General features: G+C 40.1%; 1 protein-coding gene across 1 annotated transcript; it reads left to right on the top strand.

Moving 5' to 3' along the window:
* The first annotated feature begins 2,624 nt into the window (after positions 1–2,624).
* ddx19b (DEAD-box helicase 19b) lies at positions 2,625–23,122 on the top strand. Its single transcript, XM_079582197.1, has 12 exons — positions 2,625–2,830; positions 7,373–7,412; positions 7,497–7,553; positions 7,716–7,851; positions 12,274–12,366; positions 12,479–12,581; positions 12,673–12,787; positions 15,078–15,255; positions 15,471–15,708; positions 17,187–17,349; positions 18,496–18,687; positions 22,429–23,122. Exons 1-12 carry the CDS (start codon positions 2,771–2,773, stop codon positions 22,488–22,490), a joined length of 1,437 nt encoding a protein of 478 aa, XP_079438323.1. The 5' UTR covers positions 2,625–2,770; the 3' UTR covers positions 22,491–23,122.
* Positions 23,123–23,889: the final 767 nt, after the last annotated feature.

Genomic DNA, 23,889 nt, shown 5'->3' with positions numbered 1-23,889 from the left:
GGAGATTGTTGTGAACTTTTGAATAGCGCACATCCACCATGTTCCTCTGACAAACAAAGGAGCTGTGGTGGAGAGGGTCCACAAACCCTACATCACTGGAGGAAAAAGAAAGATACATCAGTGTCTCTACGTTCTCCACAAACTGAGAAGAGCCAGAGTCTCGGCCCCGTTTTCTGCAGACGGACCATAGAGAGCCTCCAGCTGCATCACTGTGTGGAAAGAGCCTCCAGCGCAGAGTGAGAGCAACGGAGAAGATCATTGGTGCCCCTCTCCCCTCTATTCAGGACACGTTCTCCACAGTCTCACTCACAAAGCCTTCGGAATCACGGTTGATCCCACACACTGATCACCAGTGTCACCACTGGAAGCTGTTACTCTCTCTCCCTCTGTCTTGACCAACAGTCACAGGCCGGCTTTTTTAAGGAATAGGCCACCGGTTTTACATACTGAGATATGTTCTTACCTTAGCTTTGACGAGTTCTTTAGGACCTGTCTGGTCTTCACCCGTGCCTTCAGTCACGTAAACACAGCGCAGACGGCGTTAGCATTTAGCCTCTCCCTCTCTCCTCTATAGCTCCAAAACAGGTCAAGATAGAAGCTACCAAGCTCTTCCACGTTTTCCCTACTTAAATATGGTTACGTGAAGTGTTCCACTACAAAGTATAATTACACAAAATTAAACAATGTGGATTTTCTAAGCGGATAAAAGGGGGAACTATATTGTAAGGCGTAATAATACCAGGAGTAATTTGGCATCCGCACAGTAAAGTGAAGATTGCTGCGCGGATTTCGAACTACTCCTGGTATTATTACGCCTTGCAACATAGCTGAGGTGGCTAGGGCATCTGTTCCGGATGCCTCCTTGTCGCCTCCTGTGGGAGGTGTTCCAGGCATGTCGGGAAGGCCACCTTGTGGAAAGCCCAGGACACGCTGGTGGCACTATGTCTCCGAGCTGGCCTGGTGTCGCCCCTGTTCTGGAGGAGGTGTGCGTGGATTTGGAAGTCTGGGCATCTCTGCTGAAAACGCTGCCTCCGCGACCCGGCCCCGGATAAAGCAGAAAAATCCATAAACACGTGATCTTAGAAATCCCTGGATCATGTTACTGACAGAGAAAATTGGAGATAAAAGAGGAGATGATTTGTACCAGATTTAGCTAAGCGGCTATGTTCCATCTGCAGTCCCTGGACAGGTGTGAACACAAAGCATAACAATTATAATCTATAAATCTAATCTACAATAAAATCACTATATAAAATACATTATATGCTTTTTCAAAATGTGTACACAAAAAAACGAAACAATCTCTACAATTGACAATACATTCATCAATGCTGACACGATTGATGATCTAAAATGTACGTTTTCAAATTTCAGTAAAACTATTAAGATAATAGATCTTAATAGTAATAAGATTACTTAATATAATCTGACTGTCTGGAAGCTCATTCCACTGTTTAATGAAGCGAAATGAGAAGGCACATTGTGCAAAGGCCAAGGATCTTTTTGGAATTACACAGTATTTATTTGGACCGAATGGCTCTAGTATTTTGCTCAGGACAAAGTCTGACAAAGTTCTTCAGTGGTGGTGGAGCTGTATTATTGGTGATTTTGAATATAGATCTTAGATTATTGTATAGCATTAGATTGTCAAAACTGAGCAGTTTGTACTTACTCAGGATATTGCAATGATGATAACGAACTGTGTTTTTGTCAAGTGCCTTTAAAGCCTGATTATACACGGATCTTAGTGGTTTGAGCGCGGTCTCCTTTGCCTGTGACCAGCTGGATAAACAGTAAGTAAAGTGAAGAATTATCATAGCGTTGAAATAAGTGAAAGCCGCCTCGACTGTCAGTAAATCAGTGCTCTTGTTTTAAAAGCAAGGACATTTTAAAGGGACTATACATAGGTTGAAAATGTCAGAATGAAGTATTTTCCTCGACATTCATGTTCCAGGAATGTGGGGTCCTCACTTCTTTCAAGGACTGTTTGAGGGTCAAGATGGTTAGGATTAAGGTTAGGGTTAGGGGCATAGGGTTCAGGGTTAGAGTCTGGGTAATATGAGTGTCCTCACTAAGATAGCAGTACAAGTACACACACACACACACACACACACACACACACACTTATATATATATACATACACAAACACACACACACACACACACACACACACACACACACACACACACACACACACACACACACACATACATATATACATAAAGAACATGTATGTATGTATGTGTGTGTGTGTGTGTGTGTGTGTGTGTGTGTGTGTGTGTGGTATGTATGTATGTATGTATTTATGTATGTATGTATGTATGTATGTATTTATTTGTGTAGCCTATTTATTTATGTATGTATGTATTTATTTATTTTTTATTTTTTTATTTTTTTATTTTTTTATTTATTATTTCAACAACATATTATTATTCTCCATTTGATATTTGATATTTATTTATTTTATTTTTTTATTTTTTTTTATTTTTTTATGTATTTATTTATTTATTATTTCAACAACATATTATTATTCTCCATTTGAAAAAAAAAAGAATAACAACGGACTGGTTTGACCGTAGGACCTCGGAACGTTTGTTGTTAAACCTTTGTGTTCCGGCCGGACCGCTGAAGTCGCTGCACTTGTGACACAGTCGGATTCGGCACACGCCATTGTGGACACTAGTTGCTGCTGTGTGTATTTACGCCTCGCTCTCTGGCCCTGGTTTATTCTTTTATTTATCCCGGTGATTCCAGCTCCTCCGTGTGAAGATGGCCACCGACTCCTGGGCGCAGGCCGTGGACTTACAGGAAGCCGCGGCCTCAGATTCGGTAACTTACGCAACACGAGCTCACGTCCAAAAGATGTTCTGTTCAAAATGTTCACGCCTTTCTCCTCACGAGCAGCGGTGTGGTTTTACGGCTGCATCCCGACAGTCTAGTACTGTCACTCGCGGGCTACTGTAGTCCCGATCGCCTTCACACGCGTGTCTGTTTTGTTTTGTTGAATCGAAAGCGGCCGCCTGTCCGGTGTGGGTCGTGATTCAGGTGCGTGTTCCGTGAGTGACTAGCTTTAGCTCGTAGCTCCAATGATGCAGAGCTACAAACATAATCACATAATCAGGGCTTGACATTAACTCATGTCGCAGAGCAAAACACTGCTTTCTCTTTTACTCTCTCTCGCCTCTGGCATTTGAGGAAGAACCAAGCCGGTTTTGTTTACAATAGCAACAACTAGCAAACACATTTGTTCCGGTTTTTGTGGCATATTCCAATTTTTTTTTTATCATAACCATCGATGCTTTTAACTAATTAAGGCGAGACACTGCAGGTGAATAGGAAAAAAATGTATATTTACAGATATCAATTTGAAACTGTTGCTGTCGGTCACTGGCATAAATGTGAGAAAAAAATACATGGCAAGTTTTCTGTCATTTTATCTTTTCATATAAGAACAAGGTGTTTTATGCCTAAAAATGCCCCAAATTTCCCATCTTTTCGGCGACAAGACCTGGATAATGGACAGAGCTACATTCAAATTTATGGTTTCATTTTATTGATAAATGAGTTGCCAAGACTTTTTCAGAGGGGAGTTAGTATTTCTTGTTTAGTTTTAAAATAAGCTGTTTTTTAGTGGAAAAATTTGTAAAAATTAAATTTTCGCCTTATTTTTTGACATTCAAAACTCAATAAATGGGGCTTAGGGATTAAATAATAAAAAATCCTTCTGAAAAAATCTTCCAAATATTGCTCAGTCCAAGGCTGGAAAATGTGAAGTCTTTAGGTCCGACTGACGTGGACATAGTGTCGCCACAATGACAGAAAAATGTGTTTTGAGAAAAAGGCCCTTGAAATTGTGTTCTCCCATATAAGTCTATGGGGGAACATTGAATCAGCGCAATATTTAAACATGTTTTTGTGAAGATTAGGCATATTTTTGGTTTCCCAGTGAAAGCTTATATGTTCAGAGACCAATTTGGCCCAAAACCTGAAAACTGAAAAAATTTAGTTTTGCCTGTAGTGTCTCCCCTTAAAGCAACACGAACGTACAACAAAAGGTTAGTCCTGATTCCTTTTTTTTTTTTTTTAGTAGTGCCGTATACATGGTTGTCCTTAAAGGGACACTGCGTAACATTTTGGACTATGGTGTTGACATCAATACAATTCACTTTAAGTTTACTCCATCAACACGTCCTCAAGCGGCACCACTTTAGCTTTATGTGATGAGAAACATTGAAAAAATACAATTGTTATACACCATTCTAGGGCTGAAACAACTAATCGATTAATCGACAACTAATCCATTACTAAAATAGTTGTCAACTATTTCAGTAATCGATTAATCGTTTTCTAGTAAACACAGACTAAAGTAGAGCAAAAAAGACATGAAAATTATGTATTTTGGATGAAAACCTACTTTGTTTTTAAAGTTAGGGTCTGCAGTGTTTTGTACATTGTAAATTTCATAAATATCTGTCTTTGTCTCATCCAATCAGAAAGCAGAATTAGCACAAATAGCCTCCCACAAACGTTTACTTTAAGTTTACTCCAAGTTTACACCATCAACATGTCCTCAAGTGGCGTCACTTTAGCTCTATGTGATAAAAAAATGTAAAAAATACCATTTCCATGCACCTTTCACAGCCAAGCGATTAATCGATTAATCGTGAAAATAATCGGTTGATTAATCGATTAGCAAATAATGGTTAGTTGCAGCCCTGAAAATGGGGCAAAAAATGTGATAAAAATTGGAGCTGCTCGATTATTGAAAAAATAATAATCACGATTATTTTTGTCATAATTGAAATCACGATTATTCAAACGATTATTTGTTGCCTTTAAAAAAAAGTCTATCTTTATTTTATTTATTTATTAATCAAAACAATATGATGATATTTTATGTTTTCTGGACAGTCATAAAAGTACAAATGATTTCAAGTACGCCTTGATTAAAGAGAGGTCCCTGTTTCACACCTGCCCCCTGCTGGCCGGCCCTCACACCTGCCCCCTGCTGGCCGGCCCTCACACCTGCGCAAGCAAACTGAGCAGCGCCGCCTGATGACATCATCACACAGCGCCGTTTGTTTTTATGTCAGACAAAAGCACGAGCCGTGGAAGGTGAAAAGCGAAGGGAAAATAATCCCAGCGCCCTGAAATAACGCAAGTCTGCTTTGCAAAAAAAAAAAAAAGTTTGATTTTTTGCCATTATGCTAATTTTGTAATCGTTTACTGTTGTAATCGTAATTAAATTTCGATTACTTGCACAGCCCTAATAAAAATGGTCAAAGTGGCAGCAACGCAAGGAAAAAGATCAGTTTAGATGAGTTTTGTAGGTCTTTCAAATGAGGTGCTACACTGACCTGTATGCTGTTAAATCCAGTTAAGAAGCTTTTAGATTTGGCTAAAACTGAACTGGAGAAAATGCACTCAGTTAAGGCGGGGGTTAAGAGGTTAAAGTGCATTTGACACAATAGACACAGACTGGTGGACCTAAACAGCCGCTGCCTGAACGCCTGAAACAGGTGCGGGTGTGGCGCGAGGGCAACGACCTCGGGCTGAACTGTTTTCGCTTTCATTCCTCTTTTTTTAAACAAAACAAAAGACCCATTTATAGTCAATGCGCACTACAGGACAGGATGTTTGGTTTACGACTATGACGAGGCAAATCGGATCAACTTTACTCTATCGAGGTTTGTCTCTCGTGCTCCTTTGTCCTGCCTGGTGCACATTTAAGCCTTTGCACTTCTCCGCTGTAAATACAATCGAAACTAGAGCGAAGCAGGAAGGGCCTGGTCGGTGCTTGGATGGGAGACTGTTTGTTTTGCCTGGCGAATGTAGTGAGTGGTTTGTTGGAGGTCAGGGGGGCCAATGGCACAGACTGCTAGCCTTGCTTCCGTCAGTCTACCCTAGGGCAGCTGTGGCTACTGTGGCTAATAGGAGCTTAAGACGCGGCGGGTCCCGGGTGCTTGTGCGGGACCGCGGTGGTTCTAATGTTCTCTGTAAACGCCGCTTCTGCTCCTCTCTGCGGGTTTACCAGTGTTTTGATCTGCATTCCCTCCCTTGCGCGTCATCTTCCCCCTCGGGGTTGCCAGAAGGCAGGTAAACACCAGCCCCCGGAAGTTCCCGTCGCCGTTTCAGAGGCAAGAAAACGCAACGGCGGGTCGATAATGAGAAATGCTTGTCGACAGATTTTTATGATGTCAACCCTACAGTTTAAAGGGACTATACGGAGTTTAAAAAATGTACAATTAAGGATTTCTAAATTCCTGCGCTGCAAAAGGTGTTAATTCAGGCCCGAATTGCCGTCATGCACGAGCTTAATATAGAAGCTGCAGTTACACGTATGACCTGAGGTGGCAGTAGTGAGTATAAAATAGCCAACTTGCATCTAGCCCCTTTAAAGCAGTACTAAGTAACGTGTTTACCTTAATAAATCCTTTCCGTAGTCCCTGTGGGGGTAATACAAGTGTTTATTGGATGATTGGAGGGTCTTTCATCTCCCCCTGGTGTCTCTGACCAGAAAACCATGTTTGCAACTTGACTGCCACCGGTCCGGAGAAAGCAATACACACTAATGGAATCACGAAGAAGAAGCTAACATGCTAACGGGCAAAGCTAACTGCGGGCTAATGTCACTTTAAACAGTATTTACAGCCAGGTTTGAGTGAAAAAAAATATTTCCATTGTATAATTGGATGCACAGTAACCCTCTCTCCCTTCGCCTTTCCTGTCTACTCTCCAAGACAATAAGTTAAAAAATCGTAACTTGCTACTACACCTGCAGTTGCACTTATGGCCTCTAGGGGGAAGAGTTACTTAGTACTGCTTTAAAGGAATAGGCCACAGTTTTTCCATACTGAGATATGTTCTTACCTTAGCTTTGACGAGTTCTTTAGGACCTGTCTGATCTTCACCCGTGCCTTCAGTCACGTAAACACAGCGCAGACGGCGTTAGCATTTAGCCTCTCCCCCTCTCCTCTATAGCTCCAAAACAGGTCAAGATAGAAGCTACCAAGCTCTCCCACGTTTTCCCTATTTAAATATGGTTACGTGAAGTGTTCCACTACAAAGTATAATTACACAAAATTAAACAATGTGGATTTTCTAAGCGGATAAAAGGGGGAACTATATTGTAAGGCGTAATAATACCAGGAGTAGTTCGAAATCCGCGCAGTAATCTTCACTTTACTGTGCGGATGCCAAATTACTCCTGGTATTATTACGCCTTACAATATAGTCCCCCCTTTTCAAACACATTTAGGACCTTTGGAGGGAGAACTCGACTATGAACTGCCAAGTCAATTTAATGAACACCCAGATGGTACATGCGGTAAACGCTCCGTGTACTGATCCCACATTTTGTGTCTTTCCTAGATCAAAAGTCTACAAATCAAAGACACACCAGAGGAAAATGGTAGGCTTGTGCATCATTTTTTTTTACTCCATTGTGTGTTTACAGCATGTTATAAGACTTGTTTTCATTTTTCATCCAAATTAGGGGCAGCTCCAAAAGTGGAAGGGGAAACGAATAACAAAACAGAGGAAGACGACAACGGTGAGAGAAAGCTCTAGTCTTTCATTGCAATGTGCAGTTTGGGATGAGATGTTTTGGGAGGATTTTCCTCCTAAAACGGTGGATTCATAGTGCACCATTAAATTGATAACATTCAAGCTCAAAATCTACTTCCCTGACTTTATTTTTCATTTCTTTCCCCAGAGGACAAAGCGGGAAATTCGTACCTGAACAAGTTAATCCGGAGCAGTTTGGTCAACAACACAAATCAAGTAGAAGTCCTTCAAAAAGATCCAAATTCGCCGCTTTATTCAGTCAAGTCGTTTGAGGAGCTGCGACTGTGAGTGAACATTCGTTACGTCACCAACTGTTTTACAAATTGACTGTAGAAAATGTAAAAAAGGAAAGAGAAAGTACTTGCAGGCCACAACACTTGCCTAGAAACTGCAGGTCTCCACATTTACGCAGAAAGATGGCGCACGGAAAGATATTTTGCGCCACTGCAGGTGTCGTAGCATGTTGCGTTTTCACTCATTAATCGTCCGTGAGAGTAAATACTACGCTGACAGAAAAGACAAAGGGACCGAGGGATATTGTACATCCAATTACACAATGGAGATCTTTTTTTTTTCACTCAAACTTGGCTGTAAATACTGTTCAAGTGGCGCTAGCCTGCAGTTAGCTTTGCCCGTTAGCCTGCTAGCTTCTTCTTCGTATTTCCATTAGTGTGTATTGGTGACTCTGACCCGGTGGCAGTCAAGTTGCAAGCATGGTTTTCTGGCCAGAGACACCAGGGGGAGATGAAAGACCCCCCCTCCAATCATAACATTAACACTTGTATTACCCCCAGAGGGACTTCGGAAAGGATTTATTAAGGTAAACAAGTTACTACGGGACGCGCCTCACCGCTGAGGAAAGAAAAGCACAACAAACTGGAGAATTCTTTAGCGGAAATACAATATTCCACATAGAGCTGACTTTATTATAGACTACACTTCCTAAATCAGAGTCTGTCCTGGATTTAACCAGAGCTAAATGTTGTTAGTGCTGCAGCGTGGAGTGTCAAGTGTTTACAACATACAGGCTAATGTTGCTAACTAGCTCGCTGTAGCTAACTAACTTGCGGCTAACAGTTTTGCCGATTCTTACGTTGTTTTATGTCCAAGGGCTTATTCATCTGAAAAGCTAAGCCAGTCATTAAAAATCCCCAGAAAATCCAAATTAAAGACATACACTGTGTCCATATTGAGCGAAAATGAGCTGCAGCAAAAGTAATAAGTAATAAGTAACCATCTCAATACTATTGTTAAATAAAAATACATACATGAATAAAGCACAGGCATTGAGGAGCTTTTGGACATGAGCTGTATGATGGGCAGTGCAATAAAAATAAAAAATAATATTGAATGAAAAAAAAATGGCAGCTGTTCAATTCTGATACAACTTCTCTTAAAAGTGTAGACTATTTTAGTCAAGGAAATGTATCTGCTGTGAAAAAGTCAGTCTATACACCATCTATTTACGTCAAAATGTCTGTTGAAGAAAATGCCTTATTCTCGTATCGGTGTTCGGTATCGGCAAGTACTTAAATCAAAGTACTTGTATCGGTTTTAGAAAAATTGGTGTCGGTGCATCCCTACTTTAAACCCATGCTTTTTATCCAAACAGTAACATGGAAGTAAAACGGCTGGGTTAAAGAAATATAAAATCATTGTAGCCTCCCAGAGACGTCATTAAACGGCATCATCAAATGCATTTCTTGGTGTGTTTTGAATGATGCGCAAATTTTTATTTTTATTTTTATTTTTTTATTTATTTATTTGAAAAGGAGGGGAAATACATATTAATGAACATTTTAGCAAATGTTAATATGCCAGATTATAGCCTTAGGCTAATTTCCATCTGCAGAATCCCTGGCAGGTTGATGTTACACACGAGTTAGTAAAAACATACAGAGACACGATATACAGACTATGTACAGAGAGACAGGAATGAGAACAGTGATCACATCATGTTAAAACAAATAACAATAGCAAGAGTGGACAACAGAGGAGAATATAGAAAATAGTAAATGCATCGACTGTATTGCACAAACCTCAATAATGCACATGCCCTGACAGACCTGATATTGCACTGACCCATATTGCACCATTCTTTATTACACTGACCCGCATTACACTGACCCCTATTGCCCAACCCATGTTATCGGACTCTTATTGCACAACGCGTATTACACTGATAATTGTATCTCTTTTTTTTATAATGCACTATCATGATTAACTAAACATGATCAAATGTTTGTGTGCCCCTCAGCCACACTTTTAAATGACTCCTGAATGTAGGGAGACTTGTGCTTTCCCTCACTGACAGTGGAATACTATTCCAGAAGCTCACTCCCTGATATGACAGGACGTTCTGTGAAAAGGCAGTCCGCTTAAATACCAATTCACAGTCACCTCTCACAGTGGCTCGAGTCACTCGAGACCCCGCAGCAAAGGACTGTTTTAAAAACACAATCAAACTATTGTCTTCCTCATAATTGATCTTTGCCTGACTGTGTCAGCATTAACGCTAAAGACTAAATGACGACAACACAAATGTATCCCGTGATTATTGGAGGTTGTAGTGTCTGCAGATAAAAACTCTTACTGCCAGTATTTAAAGTGAATTGAGTGTCACAGATAAAGTGGAAGAAAATGTATGCATGGACATTACAATACGCTATCTACTCCCTGATATACCTGCACAGTAAGTGGTCTTCCACTGGTCACTCGGGCAATGAAGGGGGTCGGTCAGTCATCACTTTTTAGCAATGGACTCATTTTAGCCCCTTTCTTTCAGAAGCCCCAAACAAGTGGGTGCAGGCTCTGTGGGCGTTCCTGGTTCTAATGGGCTTTCCAATGAAACCTTTAAGTCATTATCGAACGCAGGCGTGTCATTCTTACCTCCATGTGTTTGTCCCAAAGGTGCATTCTGGAACATTTTTGCCTTTTTTGTGACCCGATGTATTAATGAGTGGTTAGCTTGGCGTCTTTAATTGTACAACACTCCAAGATCAAATGTTTTGTTGGTTTTCTGGTGAGATGGTCGATCAGCAGTGAAAGAGGCTTATGTGATGGAAAGTAAAGCCACCATGCTAACAAGAATACAGCCGCTGGGTCACTGAAAAGTCAAAAGCACACTAATTAAAAGGGTTTATTCTTCACTTGAGAAGTTCCATAATGCACCTTTATCCTATATTTTTTCCATGGCAATATTAATTTTAATTTCCACTCTATCTGTATAATGGAGCTGGCTACAAACATCCACCGAAACGCTTGCCTTTTCTTCTTGTTAGTCGTTCGTCTAAAGCTTTTTCGTCCCGTTCCAAACGCACATTGATTGAAAAAAGTCATTGCGCATTAGGGCTGCTCGATTATTGAAAAAATAATAATCACGATTATTTTTGTCATAATTGAAATCACGATTATTCAAACGATTATTTGTTGCCTTTAAAAAAATCCATCAAAAAAGTGACAAAAATCCATCAAAAAAGTGACAAAAATCCATCAAAAAAGTGGCAAAAATCCATTAAAAAAATGACAAAAATCCATCAAAAAAAGACAAAAATCCAGCAGAAAAATGACAAAAATCCATCAAAAAAGTGACAAAAATCCAGCAAAAATAGTGACAAAAAATTTACAAAAATCCAGCAGAAAAAAGCCAAAAATCCGGCAAAAATAGTGACAAAAATCCATCAAAAAAAGACAAAAATCCATCAAAAAAGTGGCAAAAATCCAGCAAAAAAGTGGCAAAAATCCAGCAAAAAAAGACAAAAATCCAGCAGAAAAAAGACAAAAATCCAGCAGAAAAAAGACAAAAATCTATCAAAAAAAGTGACAAAAATCCAGCAAAAATAGTGACAAAAATCCAGCAAAAAAGACAAAAATCCAGCAGAAAAAAGACAAAAATCCATCAAAAAAGTGACAAAAATCCAGCAAAAATAGTGACAAAAATCCATCAAAAAAAATTACAAAAATCCAGCAGAAAAAAGACAAAAATCCAGCAAAAAAATTACAAAAATCCAGCAAAAAAAGTGACAAAAAAATTACAAAAATCCAGCAGAAAAAAGCCAAAAATCCAGCAAAAAAATTACAAAAATCCAGCAGAAAAAACACAAAAATCCATGGAAAAAGTGACAAAAATCCCCAAATAAAAAAATTTGGAAAAAAAATGTGAAAAAAAATATTGAAAAAATTAAATAAAATTGAAAAAGAAAAAATTATAATCGTTTTTTTGCGATTATGCTAATTTTGTAATCGTTTACTGTTGTAATCGTAATTGAATTTCAATTAATTGCACAGCCCTATTGCGCATTGGTGTTTAATTCTCTTCCATTTAAAATCTGAATGACTCCTTGTGTCGTTCTGCGGTGGCAAAAACAAAATGCTCGTTCACCTCTTCGTGAACCTCCGAAAGCGTGTATTCTGACTGGCCAGGCTCGCTAAATGCAATGGGGGGGGGGATGCCATGCCCTCTGCAGTCAGCGCTATTTCACGGTCTATGGTCATCACAGGGGCATCGAGCGGCCACTCCCCAGACTGCAGTAGGACACCGCGTGAATAGCAAACGAGCAGATACAGGTGAAGCAAACATTAAAACGTACACATTAAGGACTTGGGAGGGAGAAAGAAGTAAGAAGAACCAGAGGGGCAGGGCTCGGCGGACTGTAGTTTGTGTTCAAAGCAACATCATTTCTCACAATTCTGTACATTCGTTGCAGAAAACCACAACTACTTCAAGGAGTTTACGGCATGGGTTTCAACCGACCATCCAAAATCCAAGAGACGGCGTTACCCATGATGCTCGCAGAACCGTGAGTGTTGCTGTTCTCGAACTAGGGCTGGGAGATGTGGCACGAAAAACATTCTCACATTGTATCGTTTTATTATTTAAACAATAACTCTTTTATTCCTTTCTCCCGTCAGTCCACAGAATCTCATCGCTCAGTCGCAGTCGGGGACGGGGAAAACGGCCGCCTTCGTTCTGGCGATGCTCAGTCACGTTGACCCCAACAACAAATGGCCACAGGTCGGTGTTTACTTTGCCTTTAGCGTAAGAGCTGACGGGGAGAAGCCGGGGGAAACGTCGGTGAAATCCTTTGCTTTGTTCCTCCCTCCAGTGCTTGTGTGTGTCGCCCACGTACGAACTGGCTCTGCAGACGGGGAAGGTCATCGAGCAGATGGGGAAAGACTACCCAGAGGTCAAACTGGTCTACGCCATCAGAGGGAACAAGTGTAAGGAGGATAATAGGATCTAGTGAACCTGGATTTGCAGCCCAGAAAAAAAAAAGAAAATACAAAAGCCTTTAATATGCATCATATTGTCGATAGGCTTCATTCACATGACATTACTGAATTACATTCTAAAGAGACTATAGATACAGACGGCATCTCTGGAATCGCAGAAAACAGCTAAGGGGGAAAACAATTTTGAAAAAATGGAAATTTTCTCTAATTATTCAAAAGCTACTGTAACAAATGCTGAAATATGAACATAGTTTCTTCTAAATAAAGACACAAAGACTTTGAGAGGAGCAAAGTGGTTCAACAGCCCATAAATACATGAATAACAGAGATTGATAACTTGATGCTTCATGTTAGCATCGGGCTAATGCTAACGGTTAGCTAGCGCTTGCTACAACTGCCGTTTTTTCACTTCTACTGAACAATCTGCTGTGAGAAAATATCCATATGGGCCTGATTTACACTTGACTTTATTTACATGTGATAAATAAGTTGATATTCCACCAGAAAATGGCTAAAAGAGTGGAACGCCCCTTTCTATGACGAGATGCCGTCTGTATCTATACAGATGGCATCGCGTCATAGTAGGGGATATGGCTTCACCGAGAGAGAAAATAGAATCTTTTGGGAAACACAATTTTTCACTCTTTTTAGCCATTTTCTGGTAAAATATAAACTTATTTATCACACACAAATAAAGTCAAGTCTGAATCGGGTCCATATGGATGTTTATTCACAGTAGATTGTTCAGTAGGAGCGAAAAAGCATGTAGCATGTAGCATTATGCTAACATAACGCATCATGTTAGCATTCTCCATTATTTATGTATTTTTGGCTGTTTAAACACTTTCTCTTCTCCATGTCTTTCTTTAGTAGAAAACTATATCAGTAATTCAGCATTTGTTTTCGATTTTTCAATTGTTTTCCCCCTTAACTGTTTTCAAACATGACCAATGACCATATATGGGCGATTCAAGAGATGCCGTCTGCATCTATATTTTAAAAACTTCCATCTAGTTTTTGTCTTCTCTGTCAGCTCGTATAAACTAATGTTCATATTCAATGTTAATGTTTCCTAAATCAATAAGGGCCAATTGATCGTCTGGAGTCAGTGATGTCACTTCATTTACGTCTAACCACAGTCCTTTTCCAAAATGAATAAATGAACCAATAAGTTAATCTATACAGTGGAGAGCTGCTGCTTCATCGCTGTGCATGACGCTGTTCATTGATAAGCACAGCATCATCAGAAGTTTTGATATTGATATCTCACTGAAAAATTTTGCAATATATCTGAAGCAGTGTTAATTTTGACAACATATTTTAATTAGTTTTAGTCTTAGTCTTTTGATTAAATTGTAATTTAATTATAGTCGAGAAAATATCTTCAAAAAAATAAATAATAATAATAATATCTTCAATTTTAGTCTAGTTTTGGTTGACTAAAATTGCATGTAAATGTAGTCCACTAAATTTAAGACACATTTAGTCGACTTTGCATTTATAATACTCACTATAATAATTTTTAATCTTGTTCCTCTGCTTCATGGAGCTGCTCCACATGAACAAAGCTCAGAGCTGATCTTTTGGCAGAGAATTTACATGATCTGAGGCTCTTTCAGACGCTCAATAGAAGTTTAGTTAATTTTAGTCGCTCCTTTTCATTTTTATTTGAATTGTCTAATTTTAGTCGACTAAAATATCTGGACATTTTAGTCGTAGTTTTAGTCTTTCACTTTCTAATCACTTTGACTAAAATTATGACTAAATATTTTAGTCGATGAAAATAACACTGATCTGAAGAAGTCCAAGATCCATGAGTGGTTCGCGCACCACAGTTTTAGAACCACTGTGGTGGAACACAGACATATACATTGTTATGAATTATGCTTTTTAATGAAACATGACTATAAATTGAAACTTGTATTATTTCTTTTGCCATTAAACCCAATATAAGATTTCACACAAAAAAAATCTATAGTTTGACGTTTTTTGTGATCTTTCTAGTTTAACTTCCTTATTGGACGCTGACAGGAAGTGACACAGATAAAGGCAAAAATGTTTAAAATGTTGCCATGCCAACCATGTAAAGTCAATGGGAAATTAGTCAAACGGCTATGAAACTTTACCTCATAGAATGATATTTTTTGCCTACGACAAGATGTTATCCATCTCAAGTCATATTTGCAACAGCATTAAAACTTATCATATGTACTTGAAGGTTCTGGCGTCACATATATGTCTAAGTCCTAACGTAGTGCGTTGCCGGCTGTCTCCTCAGTGCCGCGGGGTGTGAAGCTGCAGGAGCAGATCGTGATCGGGACACCGGGCACCATGTTGGACTGGTGCGCCAAGTTCAAGTTCATCGAACCAAAGAAAATCCGCGTGTTTGTCCTGGACGAGGCCGACGTGATGATCGCTACACAGGGGCACCAAGACCAGAGCATCCGGATACAGAGGTACACCGGGGATTACATTCACAACGTTAAACCTTTTCTCCATGAGACCAGGCCTCCAGCAAACGGGGCTGTTCCAATGCTGATTTTGTGGTTATTTTATTGGTGTTCCCTTAATGTGGTGTTTTACTGAATACAAGGGAGATCCTTTGATGCTATTTTGTAAATGTATTGTTGATCAGCTCGCCACTGTATAACTCTGAGCCTTGAACCTGCAGGATGTTGCCTAAAAACTGCCAGATGCTGCTGTTCTCGGCCACGTTCGAGGAGACGGTGTGGAACTTCGCCCAGCGGATCGTCCCGGACCCCAACATCATAAAGCTGAAGAGGGAGGAGGAGACGCTGGACACCATCAAACAGTACTACGTCCTGTGTAACTCCAAAGAGGAGAAGTTCGAGGCGCTCTGCAACATCTACGGAGCCATCACCATCGCACAGGCCATGATCTTCTGCCACGTGAGTTCAAACCGCCACATTTGTCAACAGCAACATGTGTTGACTTGAATCTCCCAATAGATTGTGAGCTTACTGACCATTACTCTAGAACAGTACATCTATATTCCCCTGCCATCAGTGAAACATAGATTTGAGTATTATCTGCATAATTGTGGTTTGACACATTACATCTGCGTATCAGATGACCTGATGAAATAGATTAAATAAGAGGGGTCCCAGGATCGGTCTCTGGGGAACCCCACAGGTCAGTGGTCACAACCATTTGGTCTAAGCACGAGGTTCCAATCTTAACACAATATGTCCTGTCTTTACTCTCATGGATCAGGAACATTGAGCAGACAGACCGTTTAAAGTGTGTGTGTTTGGTAATAACACATCCAAGTTAATGTGATAGAAAATGCCTTCTTGAACTAAAACGGCTTTTTCAAAGTTTCCCTTGGCCTAATGTCCTAAGCCCTCGCTCCCCGTCAAAACAAGCCTCACTGTAGCGGAGTGTAGCATTAGCTGCTATCTCTGTCCTGTCTCCTGTGAAAATCAGCTGTAGTCTGCATGCACATTGTATTGTGTTTACAGTATTGCAAAAATCCATAAAATGACAGTGGTATAACCGTGCCCAATAGCAGTGTTTTTCAACCATTGTGGCGTGGCACACTAGTGTGCCGTGAGATATTGTCTGGTGTGCCTTGGGTTGTTTTTTTTTTTTTAAACAAATGCATTATTATCCACAAATAATGTACCGTTTTCGAGTGTCTATGCTGTCTAGTGATCGGCAGAGTAACCATATTATACTCTTCCATATCAGGTAGTTAATTTCTTTGAGACAAAAGATTTAGTGATGCATTGAGGCATTGTGGCTAGCGAGGCTATACGGTGTTCCTAGTCAAGACACTTTGATGAGAACATTTTCTGCTGGTGGTGTGCCTCATGATTTTTTCAATGAAAAAAATGTGCCTTGGCTCAAAAAAGGTTGAAAAACTCTGCCCTATAGGATATGGCCCATGACCAATGAACATACATTACAAAAATTTAGGTCTCGTTCTGTCAAAGTTAGGCTTTATTTACTCTCTTGCAACAACATCCTGACTTTAGTAACTTCTGCAGACTCCAGACCTTTTTGAAGGTTTTCTCAGAAGAATATATATATATTTTTAAATCAAATTCTAGCCTCATGTGTTAAGACAAGATGAAATGAACTATTAGTTAATAACTAGTTAACTATTATAAAAAACCCATGATGATGTGATTGAGCAAAGCTTTACAGTTGTAAAACAGCACACATTTTATCAACTTGTACTTGTGATTGTAAGCCATCATTTTCAGACTGTTGACTGCTTGCTTCAGTCATCGTTGGCTTATACTTGTTTTTTAGCAACTTGTTTTTTAACTTTTTGACTCTATTGCTTTTGTGCTCCAAAATAACTTCACAAGCTCTGTCCACAGTGTTTTCAAAGTAAATTGAAACCTTTGCTTTCTCTCAGACGAGGAAGACTGCGGGGTGGCTGGCCGGGGAGCTGTCCAGGGAGGGACACCAGGTGGCGCTGCTGAGCGGGGAAATGCAGGTGGAGCAGAGAGCAGCGGTCATCGATAGGTTCAGGGAGGGGAAGGAGAAGGTGCTGGTGACCACGAACGTCTGCGCCAGAGGTGAGCACTAACTTCACTAAGGATGACCCGACCCTGGCCGATTCGGTACAGTCTATTGGTATTATTATATCTGTATTTTATTTATTATATATTATGTTCGGTAATACAGGATAAAAGAAGCATTTAATATTATTATAGCTTAGCCTTAACACCCCATCTCTCTCTGAAATCTATAAATGATGTGGTTTGCGCTTTGCCCGTCCGCATAAATCGGATTATCCAAAGTGAAAAGTTAAAGTCCACAAATATCCAACCCCCTCTAAACATTCCAGAGAGTTCAGGAAGTCATAGGCTGGTTCCGAAACGGGCAGATTGCTAAGAGCTCTTACGCCAAACCGGATGTGCGTCAGCGTCCGCCATGGCAAGTTGCCTCCGAATTGGTAAGTCAGTTAGGAAGTAGTTAGGAAAAGGAGCCTTGATGCTAACTATCATAGCCACTTTAGCATAGGGACCTCTGATGCTAACTAACCGGTGATTAGGAGCTATGTGCCATCCCATAAGCCACTGCGCCAAAAAAACCCACCCCCCTCGCCCCCACCCTCGAGTGATTCATGCGCAACCACTGTTGATTGACAGGAGCACATTTAATAATAAAAATAATAATAATTAAAAAAAGATTCTGCACAAGCCAAACTTTATAAAAGTGATAAATCCATGTTGTCGTCCCCACAGCTCAGTCACATGTCAGTGTTAAAGAGGAAACTCAGGAAACAGATTAAATGCTTTTGTTTTCATTTAGTAGAAACTTAAGCCACATGGATCATTTGCATAATGTAGCTTTATGAAACAGCTGCTGAAATAAAATAACACTAAAGGGAAATGTTTGGATCATTTGGATTTATTTTCTCCTTAAATGTCTTTGTTTGGACACTGGACACTAGGGGGCGACATGCACTTTTGTTTGGCCTGCACTCCACCAATAACTTTAAAGAAGAAGAAAAACAGCTGTTGGTGATGTCACTTCCCCTTCCCCTGTTTAAGGACGGACGGATTGTTCAAATGCTGCTGAAGGTCTAGTTCCCTAACTGCATAGATCTAACAGCCGACCCCATGAAAGGTTAAGGAGTTAGTTGCTAGTGTTAGTGCTTAGAGGCTACAATTTGATGGTTTCGGATTGAGCCATAGTTCCCTCTGACACTCTTGCAGGTATCGACGTGGAGCAGGTTTCCGTGGTGATCAACTTCGACCTCCCGGTGGACAAGGACGGCAACCCGGACAACGAGACGTACCTGCACCGGATCGGACGCACGGGGCGCTTCGGCAAACGCGGCCTGGCCATCAACATGGTGGACAGCAAAATGAGCATGAACATCCTCAACCGCATCCAGGAGCACTTCAGTGAGTCCGTTTGTTCAGGCCAGATGTGGCAGGTGCCCGATATGGATTTTCAGGGTCCGATACTGGTATGAAGTGGTGCAGAATCTTTTTAATGTAACTGCACATTGTCCTTTTTTAAAACTACTAAACAATTATGGGGGATTTTGATTGGCCGATGCCGGTGTGCACCATTGATATTTTTGGCCACATTTTAGAACCAGAGCCGTGGGAAGATGTTTTAGTTAGGGGGTGCTGAGGGACAAAATATACCCCCAAAATACTTTTACCTATTTATTAACCTCTTAACTCCCTCCTGAACCGAGAGCATTTTCTCCAGTTCAGCTTTACCCAAATCCTGTAGGCCAGTGTAACGCCTCATTTGAAAGACCTACAAAACTAAATGGATCTTTTTCCTCACATCAGATTTTTTTTACTCACTTTTTTTGTTGGGCGGTCTCATTTTTGTCAAATTTTTGTCACTTTTTCGTCAAATTATTTGCATTTTTTTGTCAAATTCTTATCACTTTTATGTCAATTTTTTGTAATTTTTTCTCCATTTTTTGTCACTTTTTTGTCAAATTTTTGTCATTTTTTGTCACTTTTTCGTCAAATTATTCGCATTTTTTTGTCAAATTTGTATCACTTTTTAGTCCATTTCTTCTCAATTTTTCGTCAAATTTTTCTCACTTTTTTGTCAATTTTTGTAATTTTTTTGTCAATTTTTTGTCACTTTTTCGTCCATGTTTTCTCACTTTTTTCACATTTTCATCCTTGTTTTCGTCTCAGTTTTGTTGCTATTTTCAGAACCATTTTTCCAGAAGCTTTAGGACTGGGGTAAAGCTTGAGAAAATGTGCTCGGTTCAGGTGGGAGTTAAGGGGTTAATATTGCCTGCAGTTCACAAACTATCCACCAGGGGGTGCTGCAGCGCCCTCAGCACCCTGGGTTCCCACGGCCTTGTTTAGAACTGTCTATAATGCTGTGTATGAAGCTTCTAAATGTGACAGCAGGGGGCGCTGCATATTCATTTTTAGTAGTTACTTCAGAAGGAACCTGTTTGAAAGACTAAAATCAGTAGATTCACAAACAAAGGTAAGTCTTTTCTTATGGTTCCGAAATTATACGCAAAAGTTTATAAAATATGTAAAATAGGTGTAAGAACCAATTTTCACCACGATGTTTCTCTGCTGTTGAACGGGAAGTCTCCATCACTTTTGGTCCCGGAGATATCGGCCTTTTTATCGGCCGATAGCCGATATTGAAAATATCCTAATATCGGCCAATATATCGGTCGGACCCTAATTGATAAATTTTGTATCCACATGTTCTGCAGAAAGCGACCAAGACGACGCTGTACAGTGGTCCCTCCTTTATCGCGGGGGTTACGTTCTAAAAATAACCCGCAATTGCTGGGTTGCAGGTTCTAGAATGTGATGATGTCATCGGACCCAGCGGGGGGCAAGGGCCAGTTTTTCCTATTAATAACATTACACTTTCACAAGTCATAGCTAAAAAGAAAATATATGAATTTAAAAAATGATCTTTAATATCAGTCACTGGGTCCAAGATCTCTCTGTACAAGACCAAAAATTTCCTCAAAAACATAATAATTTTTCCTCTATATAATAGTATAGGCCTTTAGAACGCTGTGATGTCACCTGCAACCCAGCAATAGGAGAAATCCGTGAAGTACTAGCTATTACATATGTTTTAAAGAGACTAGATGCAAGTTAGTCATTTTATGCTCACTACTGCCACCTCAGGTCTTATGCGTAACTGCAGTTCTATTGCTGGGTCTGCAGGTTCTAGAATGTGATGACGTCATCGGACCCAGAGGGGGCAGGAGCCAGTTTTTCCTATTAACAGCATTACACTTTCACAAGTCGTAGCTAAAAACAAAATATATGGGTCCATGATCTCTCTGGACAAGACCAAACATTTCCTCAAAAACAAAATATTTTTTTTAGAATGCTGTGATGTCACCTGCAACCCAGCAATATTAAGCTCGCGCTTGACGGCAATTCAGACCGGAATTAAGTTGTGGTGAACAGGTCTGAGCTCATTCTACACATTAGGACAAGGCTGGAACATGTAGGGGGAGGAAAATACTTAGTTTTAACCTTTTTAAACTCCGTATAGTCCCTTTAAAGCTGTAAAGCCCCTCACCACACACTTTATCCACTCCTGTCACTTGTTCACACAGGTTCTCCCTCATGCCTGGTGTCACTGTGATTTTTAGATGTCACATTACACATGTGGTTGGTAAAAGGTGAGCTGCTCTCGTCTCCACTGTGCGTTTGGTTGTAGCTACGATCGTCTCACAGTTTGAACAAAGTTTCATCGTCGCAGTTTCAGGCTTCAAAAGGCGAGTGTTTAGCTGAGGTGAGCGCCACATGCTGGCGGTGTTTATTTTCACAGAAAAGTGCTGATAAAGGGAACCCGGAGTCGGACCCACTCATGACTCTGTCTGCGGCGCAGTGTGAGCTGATGTGTTGACGGGACAAAGATCCTCTCTGCACGAGAGGAGGCTCACTTTACGACTGTCCAATCCGGACGCAGAGCACAATGGCGTTCATACGCTGGAAAAAACCTGCAAAATTGTTCTTAAAATAAATCTGCGAACAGCGAGGCCTCGAAAGGTGAACTGCGTGACTGCGAGGGACCACTGTGATTCCACGGCTAAAGACGGGAGAAATATACACAGGGAGCAGGTGCAGACGTTGCAAAACTTCAGGGACGTTTTGTCCAGATGGTTTTCATTCTACATTTGCAATTTGATCATAGTTTTTTCAGTGTTGGCTTTTTTATCCGATATCAGTATCAGATTGGTGCTTCCCTAATTATAAATTGGAAGTAACGGATGATAACATAAAATGACAGAAAACTACTATTTATATCAGTAATCTACAGCAAACGTTTCAAATTCCCCTATTTACCTTTAGTGCCTCGCCTTAAAAGAATAGGCCACCGTTTTTATATACTAAGATATGTTCTTACCTCACTTTAGACGTGTTAATATATCCCCGTCTGGTCTTTGTCCGTGCGCTCTGCCAGGCAAACGGAGCACATACGCAGCCTCTCCCACATGTCACATAGCTCCAAAAAAGCTCACGATAGAAGCTACCAAGCTCTTCCACGTGTTCCCTATTTAAATAAAGTTACGTGAAGTGTTTTCATGCGAAGTATATTTACACAGAAATGTAACGTGTCAATTTTATAAGCAAATAAAAAGGGGGACTATATTGTGAGGCGTAATGATACGAGGAGCAAAACGTCCGCGCAGTAACTCCTAAAGGTTATTGACGGAAGTGAGCGGGGGAAGTCTTTAGAAGCCTCACAATATAGTTCCCCTTTTTATTTGCTTATAAAATCGACATGCTACATTTCTGTGTAAATATACTTTGCATGAAAACACTTCACGTAACTTTATTTAAATAGGGAACACGTGGAAGAGCTTGGTAGCTTCTATCGTGAGCTTTTTTGGAGCTATATGACATGTGGGAGAGGCTGCGTATGTGCTCCGTTTGCCTGGCAGAGCGCACGGACAAAGACCAGACGGGGATATATTAACACGACTAAAGTGAGGTAAGAACATATTTTAGTATGTAAAAACGGTGGCCTATTCCTTTAAAAAAAAAAGATTGTGCACAATATAGTCTTACAATTTCAGAAGTGCAAATCATTTCAAACACTTCTGATCTTGGTGCAGCATTTACCCTAAAATCATGAAACTGTCTGACGTCAGTGTCCTCTTCTCTCCACAGACAAGAAGATCGAGAGGCTGAACACGGACGACCTGGACGAGATCGAAAAGATCGCCTCTTAAAGGGGCGGTACTTACGACACCCCCCCCCCCCCCCCCCCCACTCCTTCCCTCCCTCCCTCACGGCTCTCCTCGGACTCCACTGTTTTAACCTTTTTACTTTTTCTTTTTTTTTTAAATTCGGGAGAGAGGGAAACAAACAAAAAAAAAGGTTTACACTTAGCCAGACCTCCGTGTTTTTTTTTTTTTTGTAAACCCGTGAATCATACCCCATTTCACTTAAATAAAGCATCGTTTTTATTTTTGTATTTTTCACTGTGGTGGTGCTGCGCCTCATCCTAAACACTCATTACTTCAGGAAATCAGGAGTCGCTGGAAAAAAAAAAAATGCCAAGAGAGATATGAGTTTTATATAAAGTGCCACAAAAGTTTAAAAAATCAAACTAAAAACAAGCAAAACTGAATGTATTTAGGAGAATTCTATCACTCGAGCGCAAACGCAGAAGTGAAGTTGGGTATGCTTCAATCCGGGCCTGGCTACACTGCACGTACACGGGCAGTACATGTTTTACTGATGTACTTCATTGTGGGCATGTAAGCATCAAAGAGTTTTTATAGTCAATGTTTTTTCAATATTAAAGCTGATTTAAAAAGTCTAACCTATTTCAAGGGGCTATATTACGCTTTGATTTCTATTTAAACAACATTTTATAGAACTGACAAACTGGCAAAGCAGGAAAAACGAGGTAAAATTGGTGAGCCAATGCAAGGCCGTGGGAACCCAGGGTGCTGAGGGCGCTGCAGCAACCCCCTGGTGGATAGTTTGTGAACTGCAGGCAATATTAACCCCTTAACTCCCACCTGAACCGAGCACATTTTCTCCAGCTTTACCCCAAGTCCAAAAGCTTCTGGGAAAAAAGGTGTGAAAATAGCAACAAAACTGAGACGAAAACAAGGATGAAAATGTGAAAAAAGTGAGAAAACATTGACGAAAAAGTGACAAAAAAGTGAGAAAAATTTGACGAAAAATTGTGAAATAAAGGACGAAAAAGTGATACGAATTTGACCAACAAAATGCGAATAGTTTGACGAAAAAGTGACAAAAAATTTACAAAAAAATGTCAAAAATTTGAGAAAAAATGGACGAAAAAGTGATAAGAATTTGACTAAAAATGCGAATAATTTGACAAAGTGCCAAAAAATTACAAAAAATGGACAAAAATTTGACAAAAAAATGAGAGAAAATTGACGAAAAACGGAGAAAAAATGGACGAAAAAGTGATAAGAATTTGACCAAAAAAAATCGAATAATTTGACGACAAAGTCACGAAAATTTGACAAAAATGAGATGACTGCCCAACAAAAAAAAGTGATGAAAAAAAATCTGATCTGAGGAAAAAGATCCATTTAGTTTTGTAGGTCTTTCAAATGAGGCGTTACACTGGCCTACAGGATTTGGGTA

The sequence above is a fragment of the Gobius niger genome (genome assembly GCF_951799975.1).
Source record: "Gobius niger genome assembly, chromosome: 24".
Classification (NCBI taxonomy): Eukaryota; Metazoa; Chordata; class Actinopteri; order Gobiiformes; family Gobiidae; genus Gobius; species Gobius niger.
The sequence above is the reverse complement of the archived record's forward strand: the minus strand, read 5'-3'. Positions and strand labels throughout refer to the sequence as shown.